We start from the raw sequence: 19,337 nt of genomic DNA, 5'->3' as shown, positions 1-19,337 counted from the left end.
CAAATTTAAGTAATCGATTTTTTAATTGTTGAATAATTGGTTTGAGAAAATAAAGAAATCGAAACAGATTATTTTTTTAAGAAACTGAAAGTCTGATGTACAGACTTCTCCATATCACATTATACGCAAAAATTTAGAGCACACACATAAACAGACAGAAACAAACAACGAACGGAACACATAAAGAGATACATAGAAATCACAATATGTTTTTGTAATCAAATCAATAATGATTCAAGAAAGGAATCATACCTCTGAAATTCGAGGAACCCTCGACTTGTCTTAGAGAGGAGAAAAGTGCCGTTTTTGAATAAGGAAGAGAGATATATGAGTGAGAATGATATTTTGTTTGATTAAAAGTCTACCAAAATCTCTAGGGTGAGTAGAAGACAATTTTTGAGTTTTTAAAGTTGTACATAGAGTTTTAAAGTTTGTACTTAAAGAATTAAATTAGAATCATTGTAAATCTATGGAAATATTGGATACCTATAGATTTTTATGGATTTTTAAAAAGTCAAGTTTGAATACCTCTAAACTTTTTAAGACTCTATAAAAATCTAATTTGAATACCACTAAACTTTTATAGAGTTTATAAAAGTCTATGTTCAATACCTCTAGACTTTTAAACTATACAAAAGTCAATAAAAGTAATTAAATTTCCAAGATTGAATACACCCAGAAAAAAAATATTTCTTGGTTTATAAAAAAGCATTAAAGTTAGTTACTTTAGATATTTTAAACTTAATAAGATATATATAAACACTTATACACACACACATACAATGGCGGGGCCAGAAATATTGCTCTATTCGGGCTAGAATTTTAAAATCTAAAATTTTTTAATATTTTAAATTGATTTACCCGGACTAATATCATATTATTCCAAAATTATACAAAATTTACATAAAATTATTTTTTAAAAAAATTGGGCCACCCGAGCATGTGGCTCCACCACTGCGCACGCGCACACACACACACACATATATAATAGGTTTCATGTAAGGTCGTCTCATGGATCTATATTCGTAAGATGATCTAGTCGGTTCATACTTAGAGTGAAAAATAATACATTAACATAAAAATAATAATTTTTATGAGTCGAGTCAGATAGAAGATTATTCTCACAAAACTGATGTTTGAGACGATCGCACAATAGTTTTTGTGATATATATATGTGCGCGCGCACATACATAAGGATAATTATATTGAATAAAACATTATAAAATGACATTCATTAAATTTTTAATGTATTTATTTTATATTATTGGGTATAATCTATGAAAAAAAGTTACAAGAATCTAAAAATCTTCCAAAGTAAATCTAGAAGAGTCTATTGAAAATATTTTATAACTAAGTGATTTTCTATTAGAAATTTATTAACCTTACAAAAGTCTATTATTTTTAAAAAAGTCAATGAATCTATGATATCGAGTACTACAATTTAAAAAAAGAAATTGGTATAAAAGTAATTCAATGATTGTTACTCAATCTTTCACGATTTAAAATAGATTACTCGAATATAACAAAAAATCGTCATTAATACAAATTTTAGTATTTTCAATCCACATATCGCAAAAATCTCAATCAAACTTTTTAAAAAATATACATATTATAAATCCATTCGGTCTCAACTTTATATCTGGTTAGGTGCATTGGACTCAAGATTAACAACCTATTATCAATTCCCAACACGGTAATAATATTATAATATCGACTTTACAACTAATTTTAATTTGAATTTCGAAAAAATTGAAGCAATCTTGATAAATAAATTTGAAATTGATTAAAATTAAGTCAAACATTTGACAAAATCCACAATAATCATATCAAAATTAATATTAATTTCCAAATATCACTATTTAAACTCGTTTAGTCTACAAGATTTATTCACGACAAGAAACAAACAAAAAACCATATATACAATTAACTTAGTACAAGAATTCAAATATCCATGGCAAGAAACAATCTTTCTTCTTTCACTGTCATTGTTTGTTTATGTCTTTGTCTATACACAATAACCGTCTATGCGATACGAGAAAACCCTAAACTCGACGATCATGACAAAGTAAGTTCTTTCGTGTTTTTTTTTAGCACGATGACGATTCGATTTAACTATATGTTATTTCTTATTAGATAATAACTAATTTGTTCATCTGATACAGGTTAAGTATTGTGTCGCCAAAAAAAACGCCCCAGATGATCTGTTAAAAGAATATATATACTATGCTTGCACGATTTTGAATTTCAATTGCAGCATTATACAGCCGGGTGGTCCGTGTTATCTTCCCAACACAATAATGAATCATGCATCGTATGCGTTCGATCTCGTCTACAGAAATGCCGACGGAAAATGCGACTGGCCTNGCTCACATAAGTGTGCACGGTAGGTGTGCAACATATCAAAACTATACACACACACACACACACACACACACTAAATTAGTTTTACAAAAATATCCTCGATCAATTTAGAAAAATAATATTCTATTTAACAAAAAAATTTAGTACATTTATAATTTACTCATAACTCCCATATTTCATTCATCTTCAAAAGTTCAAAAATTCACACATTATTTCAATAAATTACATATTTAATATAGTTTCATCATTATTATCCAAATAAAATTAAAAATTATATCAAAATAATCACAAATCCTAAAAAAACTATGTACGAGTAGGTCTCTTGTGAGACAGTCTCACGAATCTTTATTTGTGAGACGGGTCAACCCTACTGATATTCACAACAAAAAGTAATACTCTTAGTATAAAAAGTAATATTTTTTCATGGATGACTCAAATAAGATATCCGTCTAACAAAATACGATCCGTGAGACCGTTTCACATAAGTTTTTGCCACTATATATATATATAAAATAATAATAATAAAAATATATATCATTCTTTATTCTGTGTGAAAAATATATCGTGTGTGTCACAATTGGCTAGTTCAAATATATAAAATTTAAAATGCTGGATGTTTTTGTTTAATTTCCGCGTATTGCATGTCAAGTATTTTAAATTCGAAATTGTATTATTTTTCGGGGAAAATTTGAGATTTAAAGTTTGACTATTTTGGTGCAGCATATGGTAAATGCCACTTCCCATGAGTGGTGCGGATTGCGACAAGGACGAGGACAGAATCGACCACACACATTAATTGTACTGCTAGTGATGAAATTGTCCTCGCTTATTAATAAAAACTCTTCGTGATCAAATATAATTTTAAATTTTCCAAAAATTTCCAGTAACGAATATTTACATTCTTATGTATGTATGTATGTATGTTATTTATATGATTCCGCATTTAATCGTAAATGGAAAGCAAATCGAATTCCAGTGCTGCGAATATTGTATTTAAAATTTCAACTTTAGTGGAATTTATTTACCAATTTTTATATGTATAATTGATTCAACATATCACCTTAATTAAATTTAGTTCGACTTTTTACTATGCATATATTTTCCCCCAAGATTAGAACAAACAAGACATATATACATTTTCTTTAAGTGGGGACACTAATTCAGAAGTATACACACGTGTGTGCCTTGTCCGCTAGTTAATATTATTCTTTTAATAATTAAAGTAATAAAATAAATAATATTCAAGCAAATCTACATAACATTTTCAATTGTGAAGAATGTAAAATATCGACTTCGAAATATAATTAGTGATTAATTGTTAAATGATTATTTGGTTATATATTGAAAAAGATATATTTGATAACTTATCAAATGATTATACCATAAATTATTATTTTTTAAAAAAATTGAAAGACCGTAGAGGTCAACTGTAACTTGTAAGTCATGTTTGAAATGATGAATGTTTTAATTTTTCTGTTCGTCTTCCAGTTGATATAAATTATTTTTTTGTGATTTTATATAAATTGTGCCCCACAAAATTCATGAATATGTCTGGATTCAACTTATGGTACATGAGAACTGACAATTAATTTTCGATAAATTAGGAAAAAAAGAAAGAAATGTATTTTAAAATTTCCTTTTAAATCAAAACACATCTTAAATTACATGTTTATATTGAAAATATTTATTATTATCTCATTATTCAAAGGAAAAAAGTATATTTATCTAATAAGATTTAATTTTTATTTAAAATATAAAAAATATTGTAAAAATGAAAAAAAATACGTTTTCATTTTTACGCCAAAATCAAATTACATCTTTTTGTTAATATTCAAACAACATATTGCTCGATTTTTGCAATTTTAAAACCTCATTCTTCCTGAATATCAAAGGTTTTGTAACCTATTTTACATGACAATTTACGGAAAATCATAAACAATTCTTATGTGAGACATATTTCAAGATGCATTGATGTTATGTGGGAAGATTATGGACTGGTCTTTACATGAGAACAACATGCTGCTACATCAAATTTGTCCGAACAATTCTACCTAAACAGGCTTAGTAGCTATAATCAAAGAGCTTTCTGTGGTTTATTCTCACATTAAAAAGACCACTACATTTGGAACTGGTCAGCACTACCAATGATACAAGTGAACAAAGAATCAATAAACTTAAGAACGATCTTTGCATTTCTAGATTTGGCTGCTCTTTAGAGGATGTGATAACATTTAGTCTATCTGCAGATTGTAAATTTTCTGCTAATTTTGGTAATATGGGGGCAGTGAAAGACCCATTGACTGAATGTGAGTTTCTTGTGCAACAAAAAATGCAGCACAAGATTAACCGAGAACAAGAGCATATTTCTCTCTGCTTCCCATATTTTTTTACTTGCATATTTTGCGAATATTACATATGAGAGCAAGAGATCGAATATGGGGAATTTTCCTTCATTGAGAGAATGAAAAATCTGTTGTTCAACTGTACAATGAGTTCTATTTATATTTTTTTTGTTTTCATTAACCGCTACTAAGCTATTTAACAACTTTATTTACTACTAACAACTCATTATAATTTAACATGAATATATCTAATATTATATAATAACCCCCTTCAAGATGAACTGTATATGTTCTTGACAGACAGAGTAATTCAGACAGCATAGTGGACGGTAGTGACTTTGTAAACATATCTGCGCGATGAAGTAGGGAACGAACAGAAAGTAACTTGATGGAACCATCTGCAAGGTTTCTTCTAATGAAATGGCAATAATCTCTATATATTTGGTGAGCTCATGAAAGATGAGATTGTGAGTAAGATGAATAGCCCATTGATTGTCGCAAAAAAGAACTGCAGGTGTGGGTGTTAAAATGTTGAAGTCACGAAGTAATTGCTTAAGCCATTTGGTAGTGCTTGCCAAGGCTGGATATTCTGCTTCGGTGGAAGATCGGGAACTTGTAGTTTGCTTTTTGGCTTTCCAGGATATTAGCGCATCGCCCAAGGAAGATACAATATCCAGTGACGGATTTCCTTGTATCCTGGCAAGATGCCCAGTCGGCATCAGGGAATGCTCGCGATTGAAGAGATGAGGAGGCTGGAAAAAATAGGCCTTGGCCAGCGACTGATTTGAGATAGCGCAAGAGATGATGCACGGCTTGGAGATCTTGTGTTCGAGGATTAGAAACAAACTTATCGAGTTTGTGTGCTGCAAAGACAATATCTGGTCATGACAAGGTGAGGTAAAGAAGCCGGCCAATTAGACAACAATACCGTGATATGTCAGTAATAGGCTCGCCATCAACACTATTAAGACGTAATAGAGGCTCCGTTGATGTTAGAACTGGCTTGCTGGCTAAAAAACCAGTATCTTCCAGTAATTTCAAGGTGCCTTGCCGTGATCGAGCGATTTCAAGACCAAGAAAATATTTGAGCGAACCCAAGTCTTTGAGCCTGAATTGACTCCGAAAAAATGCCTTTAAAGAGTGGATAATCTGTGAAGATGGCCCAGCGATGATGATGATATCATCCACATACACAATTAGGGTAATAAAGGAGGAACCCGTCCCTTTTGTGAATAAGGTATGATCAGATTGTGACCGCGAAAATCCGGATTGAAGCAATGCTTAAGAGAACTTAGTGTACCACCGTGGAAAAGCTTGACCAAGGCAATAAATAGATTTATGCAGTTTACATGCAAGTTTAGGTCTGAAGAACTATGGGAAACTCTTTTATTGTAACCAAGAGGCATATCCATGTAGACTTTCTCCAATAGATCGCCTTTGAGGAAGGCGTTGTTCACATCTAATTGGGCAAGTTGCCAATGTTGGTTGGAAGCAAGTACGAGTAGCACCCAGACAGTAGCTAACTTAGCCACTGGTGAAAATGTTCAAAGAAGTCAACACTCACCTTTTGGGTGTAATCCTTGGCGACAAGACGAGCCTTGTGCTGATCCACGGAACCATCTGAAGCATACTTTATCTTGTATACCCAGCGACACCCGATAGAACGTTTCCCAGAAGGTAGGAGAACTGACCATGTTTGATTGGCCTCCTGGCATCAAGTTCGTTTTTCATGGCTGCTTTCCATTGAGGGAATTGGACAACATGATGATAGAACTGAGGTTCAATTTGTGAAGAGACATTGAGCACCAGGTTCCTATATGAGTGCGATAAGGTGTCATAAGATATGTAGTCACCTAATGGATAAGCACGTGTAGAGATTAATGGTGCAGATGAGGGCATTAAGTTGCAGTGGTAATCAAGCAGATAAGGTGGATTCGTGATTCTGGAAGATGTTCGAGTGGGCATCAAATTTTGCTGAGATAATGTGTTTGAATTAGGCAGTGGTGTGGAACAACCTGCTGACAGTGGGGTAACAGCATCATCACACTGTGTCCCCGATGGTTTTTGCAGCACCATGATGGGAAATGGATCAATGTTCATGTGATGTAACAAATGGAAAGAAAAGCAGATTCATGGAACACTGTGTCCCTGGAAATGAAAAATATCAAGTAGTTTGAATCCTGTGACACTGGAAGGGTAACCCAAAAAAATACATGGACACGTGCTCTAGGCGATAATTTGTCAAGGTGAGCTGCCAGAGTAGATGCAGACACAACGCATCCAAAACTTCTCAGAACAGAGCAATCAAAAGCCTTTTGATATAAAAGTTCATATGGAGATTTATGCTGGGTCCGAGGGGAACATAGCAGACACACGAGATTGGAATAAAAAGGATCTAGCCACATTAAGGAGGTGTTGATGTTTCCTTTCGACAACCGAGTTCTGTTGAGGTGTTTGCACACATGATAATTGATGCAAGATGCCTTTAGCTTGACACAAATTGGTGAGAACAAGTTCCTTTGCATTATCAGTGGGAAAAACTTTGATCCGCTTCTGAAACTGAGTCTCTATCATGGTGTGAAATCTAGCAACTACATGTGGAGCATCTGATTTGTGGTGTAGAAGAAATACCCATGTAAAGCGAGTACAATCGTCCGCCAAGGTCATCATTGACACTTAGTAAAATCAATCCAGTACCTGTTAAAGTTGAAGAACAACAGCCAGCAATTAACTTTAACGTTATAAAGCATCGACCACTGCACAAAACTGGTAGCCTCTTCCACAGTGGTGGCGAAAGGGCAAGGGTGCAGATTTACATTTTTTAAGAAAATTTTCAAGTTAAAAACTAGACTTTTTTCTTTTGAGGGATAACTGTCCCACCGTCGCCCGCACTAGACGCACTGCTACTTCTCACCTCCTATGAGACTGAAGTCTCTGTCTAAGCATGCCCACCACGGAATCTCTTTGATGGACTCGAAATGGAACCTTCGTTCAAATTACTGCTCATCTTTAATCAAATTCCTTGAAGGGATGTCAACATCAACCACATGAAGCTCAGGTACCAGCCGTGCGACCCTTTTCAGAAACAGCGTCATCTGTCGTTTTTGTGTCCATGGAATTATAATTAAAACCACCAAAGAAACTTTATCTATGTAATCCAAGACCGAAATTAGAACCCAAACAGTTTAAACAAAAAAAAGTGTATCGTACCCGGGATGTAAACATGCAAAGCAAAGTTGCCCTCCATGTGGCGGAAGCTACGGACTCGATTGGGTTGATCGCTTTGAACTAAGTAATCAAATGCACCTTTCACAAGCAAAACGTCGAACAGTTGGGATACGAAGAAGAAGAATGCACAGAAATGTGTACAGTCGGGGATATTACCCAGTGAATTAGTCGGATGGAGTAGAGAGAGGAGGTGGGGGGAGACTGACGGGTAATTGGGTCGGGTCGGTGACGCATCGAGTTCGGATTCTGGATCGAAGCCGGAGAAAGATTCCCCATACGACGCCCTCATAGCTTCCATCTCCTCCTTGGCCTGGCCCTTGGGTCAACCTTGCTGATTCTCTTGGTCAGACTACTGCCACATCGTTCAGCCCCTTATTTATTTAAAAACTTCTTTTTCAGTTACCCATACGGCCATACTTCATCTCAGACTAATTAAGGAGTTTAGAGAAAATAATAATAAACTGCATAATTTAAATTTCTTTATTTTGAAAACATTTTTAAAAATGATTTTTTTAGAGATAAAATCGAAAATTCACAAATAAAAAAATAATAATAAGTAGGTTTACTGTAAAACGATTTTACAAATATATATCATTTAGACGGATTGGCGGATAGATATTCGCAATTAAAAATAATATTTTTAACAAAAAAAATTATTTTTTCATAAGTCGAATAAAATTAAACAACAATAAGCATCTTGAAAAGTCAAAATAATCCTCTTGGTAGTATGAGAAGATCCCGACAGTGAGAATAATTATGGGTATTTCAAATGTATTATTTGTTGGTAGTATGAGAAGAGCTCCCAAGTTAGATTATTTATGAGTAACTCAGATATATGGCTTGTTACTTAAGTTGAATTAATCCACAATCACCGAAACTAATATATTAGAAAGAGTAAATTGTTGAACTTTAAGACATGATATTTTTTCATAAAATTACAACGATCTCTTTTCTCGACTTTGTGTTCTCTTCCATGTCTCAATCTTGTCTCACATTATAATTGCATCGATCGTTTTAATGTGAAGTTGTCATGTACTATAAAATAATTTGATGATCAGTGATTTGACTAGTTTTTCAAGAATAAAGCCAAAATTGGAAAAATAAAATCTTGAACACCATTTTCTATTGAGTAATGAACATTTGTGAAACAAGAATCTACTGAGGTTTATTTTAGATATATATACTATCGATGATTTGATGTGATAATCTATTGACGATTTAGCAGATGAATTTCTTCCTCTCTTTGTCAAATCAGCATTATAATTAAGCACAATGGAGTTGTCTAACCTTTTAAAGCTTGAACGTCTGGGAAACTATGTTGAAATCTTACAACCCAAATGCGGTCAATGCAGGTTTCAAGTTTTATACAAGCGAGTCATTCACATTCAGGGTTATACATCTTCGTTGCAGCCCGACGGCAACAAGCAGGATCAGTCGAAGGGATCGATACGTGGGTCGTGCTCGCTAGCCATAGCCATTCCAGTGCAAAGACAAGTAGGACACATCACCTGCAAAACAAAGACAAGAGATTTGCTTGGCATTGTTCCCACATACCGGCTAATGTTGTTCATGGATCAGTAGCCCGATCCATTCCGTACAATTTTCAAACTATAGCCATTAAACTCATCCCCATTCGGGAGCATTCTATCATTTTAAGAACGCTTAACTGATAGTTTGATTTGGGGGGTCAATAGAGGCTTATTTTAAACTTCCATAACGCATTACAAACCATAAATCGAATCCTTTGTTGAGGAGATAAAATTAAACATGAGAGAATCAAGATTCCAAGTCATCAATAAAATTCATCCTTGAAGCTCATTATTTATTTTTCATTCATGAGTTTATATGACTTATTATTTCTATTTGTTATTTATCGCTCTTGTCAGAGTATTTTAGTAAACATCGTGAGACTGTAATTCTATGTAATTAACAAGAATATGTAGATTTGTAAGATCTTCCAGCAGAACGTGAGTGAGATAATTATGTTAGTCCCTGGCACTTGAATTATGCTAGTCACTGACACTTTAAGTTGATGGAAAGAAGTTATCTTTGGAGCTCTCAAGACGAAAGAAGACTTGGAGATGCGTGTGGCTAGCTCAGAGTTACCAAGATCAAGCAGTGATATGGAACCTTAGTTGATGATTTATCAACGAGAAGAAAGGAATAGATGTGTTCTGTTGAAACTTCATAAATCCTGTGTTCTTTACCGCTTTCATATAATTTCATTTGCATTATTTACCTACTTTATCATAATTGTTTGATCGATCGAAAAGGATTTTGTCATGCAAACCCGAAGTTTGGCAGAATCATTTTAAAATGCTAAAGAATCCTAAAACCTATTTCATGCCCCCGGATTAGGTTCTACCAGCTCTTATGTTTCTGACTAGCACAGTAGCACTAAAGTGGATAGGACTGTATACTCTTTTACTTAATTACCAAAGAAACTCAGTTTCAATCTTACAAGGTATGCTTAACATCAAAACTATCGAGATACCATAGACACGAACAGGAAGAAATATTTTGCATATGACAGGTGAATATAAATTTAAACTTGAAACGATGGTGTCATACCTTTCCTGATCCTGAACAGTTAGAACACCGCTCTGTTTTAGGTGGCGACAAATGCAGGTTTCCACTACCCAGTGCGGAAACTGGTTCAATAAGCACAAGAGATCCAGTGCTTGAACAGCGAGCACAAGCAAGATATCCTGTACATTGGAAACACTAAGTTCCACAATCATAAAGATGTGTATCGTTTTTACACAGCTCGAGGTTTAGACCATCTGTTCAATATCTAATTTAACTTAGTTGGTCTTCAAATATGAAAACACTATTTGCACACACCATTGAAAAAACGGCAAGTCATTTGTGAAATCACAGATTTTAACTTATGTGGGTGAAGCCCAAAAGCCTTAGTCATTTTAGTTCATTAAAGTGGCTTGGATCACGAGGTGCGGATGTCAATGAGGGACTTTCCTTTATGTACATATATCTATAGGGGTCATGAAAAGAACACAAGTTCGTTCCTGCCAAGACAGTTGGAATGTTGGATGACAGTTCCAACCACTGAAAAAGATATGTTTTCCTATCATTTGTATATTTTTTTGTATCCTCTCTAGTAGGATACTACCAACTACAGAACAATCAGGTGGATATAAAAGGTAATAATCAGGCCAAGAATAAGAAATTCAAGCAGGGTAACTAGGTAGACGTCGAGTTTCATGGCATGTTTACCTGTACCAAGACAGTACTTGCATCTCTTATGTTCCTGCTGCTTCACATTATTTATCTCCACCACCATCAAAGCAGATATCACTCCTACTGCTCCTCCCGAAAATGATGCCACGATTGGATCAACCTCACTACAAGTTCATAAAATTGTGTTAATGAGGAGATAGAGAAATAATATAAAACCTTAAAATGTATAAAGAAATTGTAAAACATTGTCATACACATTCAAGTTCTTGAGTTATACTTTCCTCAAGCAACCAACCCAAATAAGAGTATGGCCAAACTAATTTTAAGATCTTACCAGTTTGTAAGTCTTAAGTCTTATATTAAAATTAAGTACTTAATACGTTTGGAAAAAAATCAGAAAAAAATCGAGGAGAATAAAGAGAAGATAAAATAAGCTATCAGAAAAAAATTGAGAAGAATACGGAGAAAAATTCCCAGTTAAGATTATAATAAAATGTCCTATCAAGTCTTTCTTCAAACGAAAGCCAAAAAATATCGAACATGGACCAGGCCCCAAATTTTCAACTCATATTGATATCAGCAGTTGATGACATTCCATCATCCAGTATACACTTAAACTAATAACAAAAACCAAGTAACCAACATTTTGTACAGAAAAAGTTGACAGGGCACAGCTGATCTGACCACTTTGGCCACCCTAAACAAATCTAAGTTTTGTCATAATTAATAATTAGAGGCAAATGGAGGAGATAGTATTAGATACTCGGTCCTTATCTAACAGATAAATTTTTGAAGATGGACTATTCCCCAGTTTTCTTCACTAAAGTCAGCTGTTATGACATGCCATCATCCTCGGTACATTTACACTGATGATAAAAACCAACATTTTGTACAATAACAGTTGACAGCGCACTGCTGTCTTTGGCCATCTAACCAAATCTAAGTTACGTTATAATTTATAAGTAGAGGCATATGGAATAGACAGTATTTGATACTCAATCCTCATCTAACAGATAAATTTTTGAAAATGTGAGCATATTTAAATACTTCGGGCTCCTTGCATTGCAAATAAAATTCTTGGAGCAGCAAAAGATACAGCTGTGATTTCTATGCTTAAGTGAGAGCTGGAAAACATGCCAGATTCATTGCTTCAAAAAGAACATGAAGTCTTAAATAGAGAAGCTCTAAAATCATACCTCAATTGCATTGGAAGATGCATACTGCTGATAAAATCAGCATATGATGTCCCACCCAAACCCAGTTTGAGCTCTAGCTGACATAAGCAACAGAAAGCAAATGCTAGGATTAGAACATTTGCAGATTTGTAACTGCACACTTGATGAAAGTATTTTCACTTTAGTTTTCTTTTTTGAAATGGTAGATTAACTTGTTCAGTGAATCACGTTAGGAGTAGATTTGGCTGTCATAAATTACATTATTACTCAACAAATGAGAAAACAACCGCTGATTCTATTTTTACTGATTAAAAAGAAAGGAATGCAAATAAAGTGGATCACAGATTTTCATATCATCACTGGCCACCAATGCCTTTCCCATATTATTATTCCAGCTCAAGTTTGGCTATCGTCAAGCTTGAAGTAATGTGATTGAATATAAAAAAACATAATATATATTGCTCAAATACTATGACGTTTCAAAATTAGTGAAATTAATTTGAGATATAATAATATGAGTTCATTAGAAAGGTGATCCAAGATTCTCTTTCTAATACATTTTAATCAGTTATTGATAACCGATTCTGAATACAGTTGACTATAAAATTAGTTGAATACGCGGGAGCTCTACTTGAAATTCATGAGCATGTAGATATTAGTCTAAAAAATTTTAAAAGCTCGATCTTAGCACACAACATATTTACACCCACGGAGCTGTAAATTGGCAGAACTTACCGTGGGAGCTAGAAGACCACCAAAAAGCATTACTCCAGCAATAAGAGAGAAACAAGAAGCATAGTATTGCTTCAGATTCGAAGAGTTCTGGAAGAAACATACTCATCAGACAACACTCTATAAGAACTAATAACTCTGTAGGTGTCAATTAATCAAACAATTGGTTCCATATAAGACAATGAGACATGACTTACCAAAGGAGGTAAAAAAGGAATAAATGAAGGGAAACTGGGAAGCTCGCTTTCTTGATTTTCCTTTACAATCCCTAGCTCTGCGCGTTTAATCCTTTGCTGTATTCTAAGCCGCCGCACCTACACAAATTTCATGGTGACAAAGCTATAACAAAAGTAAAATTCAATAATTTTGACACTAACCTCCTCCATCTGCAAAAATATTTTATTTCGTCGACTCCGGATATTATCCTGAATTTCCTGTAATTCCATTTTCGCAAAGTCCTGGACTGTCTCCGGTCCTTCAATTATGCAAAATCTGTATCCAAACGACACTTAATCAAATCACAACCCCCCATTTAACCGAAAATAGAACAAAAACACCACCAACCAATTCGAATTAAAACATTAAAAAGTAATCAATACACGATCAATTCATACACACGTACGCAGACGAATTTTTATCAGTCAAGGAATTGGAATCAACGGAAGCAGCAAAAGAGGAGGATTCGGCGTCGGCAGCCTTGGATCTCCATTTGATGTTGGACTTTAGCTTCCCCTGGAGGTAGCATCGAGAGTGCGATGAATAAAACGGCGTCGCCACATGAGAAACTGGTAGAATTCGACCCGAACAGAGCATTTTCCTGGTGAAATTGCCGATCAACACGAGGAATTCGATCAGAGGAGACGAATGGAGACAAAGAGTATCATTGCTGTCTGAGCGTGCAAGTGGTGAGAATTTTTATATTGTTGCTCATATATATTTATATTAAATTATCTGGGGTTTGATTTCCACGTGTGCACATCCTATTAGCTGACCCGCACAAATATAAATCATATACACAAATTATGATGTTTTTTTAACAACTATACAACCTCATCGTCATCTTTAGATACACATTGATAAATCTGAGTTAATATAATAGTTCCTAAATCACGTTATTCAATGATTATATTGGATAAATTTTCATGCTAAAATAATAACTTGTAAATTACGTTAAATAAATAAATTACAATAGAAAGATTTTGTGTAAGAGAATAAGATGATAAAATGTTAATCGAACTTCTCAACTACTTCACCAACTCACACGGTTTTACATCCTTGAGGAAGCCTATAATATAAAGAGGCTTGGGACATTATACCTATAATATTTTTAGTTAGGAAAAATGTTTGATGACAATGAATTTTTAAATTCGAGATTTAGATGTTAGAATCATAATTCACCTTTTTATTTTAATGTTTATCCTCGATAATCCATCATGCTTCATAGTTTTTTAATCTTATCTAAAATAACTATAATTTTAATTTAAAAAAAAAACACTCTATTATGCGGTATTTTTGTAAATTCACAACAATGTCATCTGTCATTGTTGTCACGTAATCATATATTCTTTGTATTATTCATAGTCATAATAACTATCGACAATCAACTTCATTGTTGTCCCACGGTGGGTTGTGGTGTGCATTTGTATCCATAATTTTCATGGATAAAATATAAAATTTTAATGTTATATTATTTCTTTCATAAAAATCAATTTTTGTAATCAAAAAATCTAAACAATATAGCTTCACTATACATTGTGTTGCGACACCATAAAAAAAAATTTAGAGGTCGAATTGATGTCAAGGTATTATCATTATGACAATGAGAGATNATATAAGTATGAGAGGGGTCGACTCGATTCATACTTAGAATAAAAAGTAATATTTATGGCGTAAAAAAATATTTCTAATAGATCGGATGAGATAAAATATTAGTCTCACAAAATCAAACTATGAAACAATTTCATATGAATTTTTGTGTATATATATAACCACCCACCTATATATTAGGTGTTTCATTTTAATGGATAAGGTTTGGCTTCCATTGTGCTCCAATGAAAGTGATATTGTGGTCATACATATCGAACTTTGTGCTAAAAATTGATGTTTTCACTGATAAAGTTATCCTAAATAACTTACCTTTTTGAAAGCGATGTCCATCTATCTGTTACGTCCACGAATTTATTTGATGGAAACCGTGATTCTGATTGGTCAATAATTAAATTTGGAAAATTTTAATTAGATATTTTTGTTTATGACGATAAAACTCGTGGTATCTATTTTTCGATGAGTAATGAGTAAATTTCGTGGTTAATTTAGTAACATGCAACCTACGTTAGCAATATAAATCACATTGGACAAATTTTGTGCGACTTGCTCGTACGAAAAAGTGTTGATGAGGGAAACCGAACTACTGGTCATTAGTAAAACGCTTACTTACTCAATCAACTCGAACATCGTCACGTGGGCAATATATTAGAAATTATTGGAAGCGGGTGAGGGATCAAAGGAAGGAAATCTTCTATACTATATATGATCTAATTTATCAGTTGTCACGTCTATTTTCTTGTTGTAATTTACCCAATTATTCATTCTAATTTATGAATTTTGTTTAATTTGCTTGATGAATTGTTTGGGCTCTAATTGTTCTATTCAACAATGGGCCGAGGGAAAGGGTACCAAAGCCCACCAACAAGAAACCCTAAAAACGAGTCCTTTATATAAACCACCATTTCTCCAACGCAGCTGCCATTCTTCAACTCCCGAAGCTTTTCAACTCCAATTTTATTCTGAATCATCTTTTTTTCTTCTTCTTTGTTTGAAATTTTTTTCATCCTTCACAAATTATTCAATCAGTTTATTTATTTACTATTTTATCTGCTTTCAATGTTGAAACAATCGACTGAAATCAGAATCGCGATGACGACTTCTTAATTCAAGCTCAACAGACCGGATTGCAGGTATTTTCTCTCAGGAGATGGTTACTTGCATGTCGATTATCCCGCTGAACCGAGCGATTCCGTTATTTTTTGTTCATCTTTAATTTTCACTATATATTTTTTTGTTGGGAAATCGATTGCGATGAGGATTCAAAGCTCCCTCTTCTGAAGATTAATTGAGGACGCTTTGCTGGCAGAATCGAACCAATTAACAAGCTTGCCACTTCTGAGTGAATCGATTTTCCTTGATTAACTTTTGTTATTTTGATTTTGATTTGTTTTTGGTGGACGAGGATGAAGCAAAAATTAAAATTTCCAACACTTGGACTGAGAGACCAGATCTCTAAGTGATGCGACAAACAAAGTATTGCTACTGAATTCACTTGAATATATATTTTTCTTAATATTTGGTGAAAAAATTAATCTTTAGAATGTTGGGGTCGTCAAGTGATGAGTATTTGAATAAATCTTAGGACACCTTTGGACACAGTGTTACTGTGAATGAAAAGGAAACTTTATTCTGATGATGGCCGATTGCATTACTTAAATTTATTTATTTATTTATATTGATAAAATATTAAGGCTGGGGAGCAGAAATACCAAAATAATTTAGTTCGAGTTTGTTTCGAAAGAAAGTCCAAGCATATGTTCGAGTTCAGTTTGAATTCGATAAACTCAAAATATCTTTTGAGACGATTGAAATTGGTTCGATTCATTTACACTAGTAAGTGGAGCCACCTGTCTGAAAATTGATCAAACTTAAATCAAGTATAAATGAAAAGTTAGCCAACATCATAGTTTGTAATGAATGGATATAATTAGATGTAAAAAATTAATGTTACATATGTCTTTTGATATTCAGAAACCCATTTGTGACCATTGGCTATGATATCGTGGAGTCTTTGGGTATCAAGAAATAAATGGGTTTCTGAATATCAAAAGACAGGCAGTTGATGTGTTGAACCGGGCCAACCGATTATGGGGTGATTTTCTGTTATGTCGATCACCATATACTCTGTGAATTCCCTCGCAGCAGCAGGATCTTCGATGGGTGCCTCCACAGCCTGGTAGAGTAAAAATCAACGTGGATACAGCCGTTTTCGGGAGTCGGCGTCGCCGGTATGAAAATGGTGTGATGTTTGTTGACATACGGTGTTTCCCAGGAATCTTTTCACCGCATATGGTTGAGGTGCATGCGGTTTGACAGAGTGTCCGAACGGCATATGATTTCATCAGCAACAAATGAAACAGATACTGTCGATGTTGTTAATGAGCTCAATAGTAACCATCCGTTGTCGATGGTTGCTGCAATCATTTGTATATAATTTTTAGAATAGCAGTGAACAGATTTATTATTTAGAATCCTATGTAATTGTATATTAATTTATTTTTAAGCACAACAATTTCTCCAGCTTCATTTGTTAACTTATTGAGTGTAAGCATCGATAATAATTCTATTTTTTTTGTCTTATTTCTGGATTTTAGGTTTTAAGACTAAATCTGAATTGGGTTTTCAAATATAATTTGAAGTAAACTATGCAAAGATCAAACATTATTAAGGAAACTCAAATTTTTCTCCTAAAATTTTACACTAATATTGAATTCTATATATAATTCTGAAAATAATTATTGCGAATAATTTATAGATAAAAATGTCAAAAATATAAATTCTTTCAAATTTTACTCAACAACGATTGTAACTTCTCATTAAAATCAAAATTCCTCAACTTCCATTCATTATAACATCTATTTCCTTTATTCTCACTTTTTTCCTAAATTTGTTAATTCTATAAAGTTTAATCTTATTCATTTTTCTATTTTATTTTATTTATAAAAACGACAATATTCATGTATTATACTATTCACGCATCACTAATAAAAACCTTCTTTTTTAATCCCAAATATATCCATCACCTTCCACTTTCGGAATACCATGTAGATCCAGAGACAAAATTTGATGCTTACAACAGCTTGCCAGATCACTTTTGTCAACGAACGGTTCAAGTTGTCTTTAAAACTTTTCTTTTGAAATGTATTGTTCTATATCAAAACAAAAAAGCAGGGTTTTTGCTGTCGTTGAGTGAAATTAATGAATCTTTGAATACAATGGCCTAGTAGGTGTTAATATGATAGTATTCTGATACCCCATAAGGATCCGGGTCGATTGACGACCCACCCGGACACTATCAAGAGCCCGAGCACTACATGTTTCCCAAGAATTCTTCGAACAGCCCGGTCTCACGCGCAATCATCGCCCGAGCTCTCATATCAGTACCCGGGTAATCAATTGCCCGAGCCACCTCGAGAATTGAACCATACTCAAGTATTATTGATACAGGACGTCTAATCTGTCAGAACAACTTGGGTTTGGAGTGTCCTAGAAGTCATCAGAAGATAGGATATGGGCAGCCGACCTACCATACTTAGTAGGTAGCACTGGAATCAAGGTACCTACCCCATTTTCTCCTATAAATAGCAGGTATCCTTCTCATTTACGGGGTCTGAAATCTTTGAACTCTCAAGCATTATACATATTTTCTCCCAAATATTGCTTGTGTTCATCTTCAACCTGCTGACTTAAGCATCGGAGTGGCCACGCCGGATACCCCTCCAGCGCCCATTCACGAGTTTCTTTCATTGTTTGCAGGTGCTATTGAAGCCATTACCTTCACTCAAATTCCCTAAAAACTATAAATTATTGATTTGACCCGTTGGAGCTCCTTACCCGGCTCATCCATTTCAACGAAGTCACATCATTGGCGCCGTCTGTGGGAAACTTGAGATTAAGGCGTTGATATGGCTCATACTCGAAGAACTAACCAAGAAAATTCCCGGGCTCATGGGGATAATGCGCGTACTTCGGGGCAAGGTGAGGGTGTTCCTCCCACGGGACCCAATCTTATTACCATGACCACGGAAGAGTTGGCAAGAATAATCTCCGAAGCGGTGGAGAAGGCTGTGGCCAGGAGAGAAACTTCTCGTCAAGTTACACCACCCGGAGATGTGCAAATCAATGAGCAGGAGCAAGAGCAAGAGTTGAGGGAGCAGGAAGTGAGAGGAGAGGATGAGGAGTCTAGTGCTGGATCCAAATCACCTTCCGTGGCTGAGGAGTTGTTGGAGTTAAGACAGAAAATGAAAGTTCTGGAAGGGAAGTTGGAGAGTCGTAGCATTTCTCGAGCTACTGCTAAGGGTTGCCCATTTACCAATATCATTGTCCGGGAACCTCTTCCCGGGAACTTCAAATCCGCCAAAGTAAAAGATTACGATGGCAATGCGGATCCTGAGGAGCACCTAGCCAGGTTCGAAAACATGGCCATGTTACACTGTTACACAGATCGAATCAAGTATAAAGTGTTCCTCACCAC

The 19,337-nt window shown here is 34.4% G+C and overlaps 1 protein-coding gene, 2 long non-coding RNA genes and 3 other non-coding genes across 7 annotated transcripts; 4 read left to right on the top strand and 2 right to left on the bottom strand.

Moving 5' to 3' along the window:
• Window positions 1-4,798: 4,798 nt before the first annotated feature.
• Window positions 4,799-8,313, bottom strand: LOC140973848 (uncharacterized). Of its 2 annotated transcripts, none has more exons than XR_012174689.1 (3): window positions 8,088-8,313; window positions 7,914-8,009; window positions 4,799-7,851 (listed from the first exon to the last, which is right to left on the bottom strand). It is a non-coding gene; the product is annotated as an uncharacterized lncRNA (long non-coding RNA). The 2 variants fall into 2 exon arrangements; XR_012174690.1 differs by having other exon boundaries at window positions 4,799-7,798.
• Window positions 8,314-9,209: 896 nt separating this feature from the next.
• On the bottom strand, window positions 9,210-13,946 carry LOC140973847 (protein ORANGE, chloroplastic). Its single transcript, XM_073436943.1, has 8 exons — window positions 13,659-13,946; window positions 13,414-13,528; window positions 13,234-13,350; window positions 13,040-13,126; window positions 12,326-12,402; window positions 11,166-11,293; window positions 10,503-10,639; window positions 9,210-9,439 (listed from the first exon to the last, which is right to left on the bottom strand). The coding sequence occupies exons 1-8, from the start codon at window positions 13,847-13,849 to the stop codon at window positions 9,362-9,364; spliced, it is 930 nt and encodes a 309-aa protein (XP_073293044.1). The 5' UTR covers window positions 13,850-13,946; the 3' UTR covers window positions 9,210-9,361.
• Window positions 13,947-15,786: 1,840 nt separating this feature from the next.
• On the top strand, window positions 15,787-17,383 carry LOC140973846 (uncharacterized). The gene is made up of 2 exons (XR_012174688.1): window positions 15,787-16,696; window positions 17,006-17,383. It is a non-coding gene; the product is annotated as an uncharacterized lncRNA (long non-coding RNA).
• On the top strand, window positions 15,946-16,052 carry LOC140974683 (small nucleolar RNA Z107/R87). Its single transcript, XR_012174840.1, has one exon. It is a non-coding gene; the product is annotated as a small nucleolar RNA Z107/R87 (small nucleolar RNA).
• Window positions 16,105-16,206, top strand: LOC140974695 (small nucleolar RNA R30/Z108). Its single transcript, XR_012174851.1, has one exon. It is a non-coding gene; the product is annotated as a small nucleolar RNA R30/Z108 (small nucleolar RNA).
• LOC140974678 (small nucleolar RNA snoR31/Z110/Z27) lies at window positions 16,412-16,503 on the top strand. The gene has a single exon (XR_012174835.1). It is a non-coding gene; the product is annotated as a small nucleolar RNA snoR31/Z110/Z27 (small nucleolar RNA).
• Window positions 17,384-19,337: the final 1,954 nt, after the last annotated feature.

The sequence above is a fragment of the Primulina huaijiensis genome, chromosome 3, assembly GCF_012295235.1.
Source record: "Primulina huaijiensis isolate GDHJ02 chromosome 3, ASM1229523v2, whole genome shotgun sequence".
In the NCBI taxonomy this organism is placed as follows: domain Eukaryota; kingdom Viridiplantae; phylum Streptophyta; class Magnoliopsida; order Lamiales; family Gesneriaceae; genus Primulina; species Primulina huaijiensis.
This window is presented reverse-complemented; position numbering and strand designations above follow the sequence as displayed.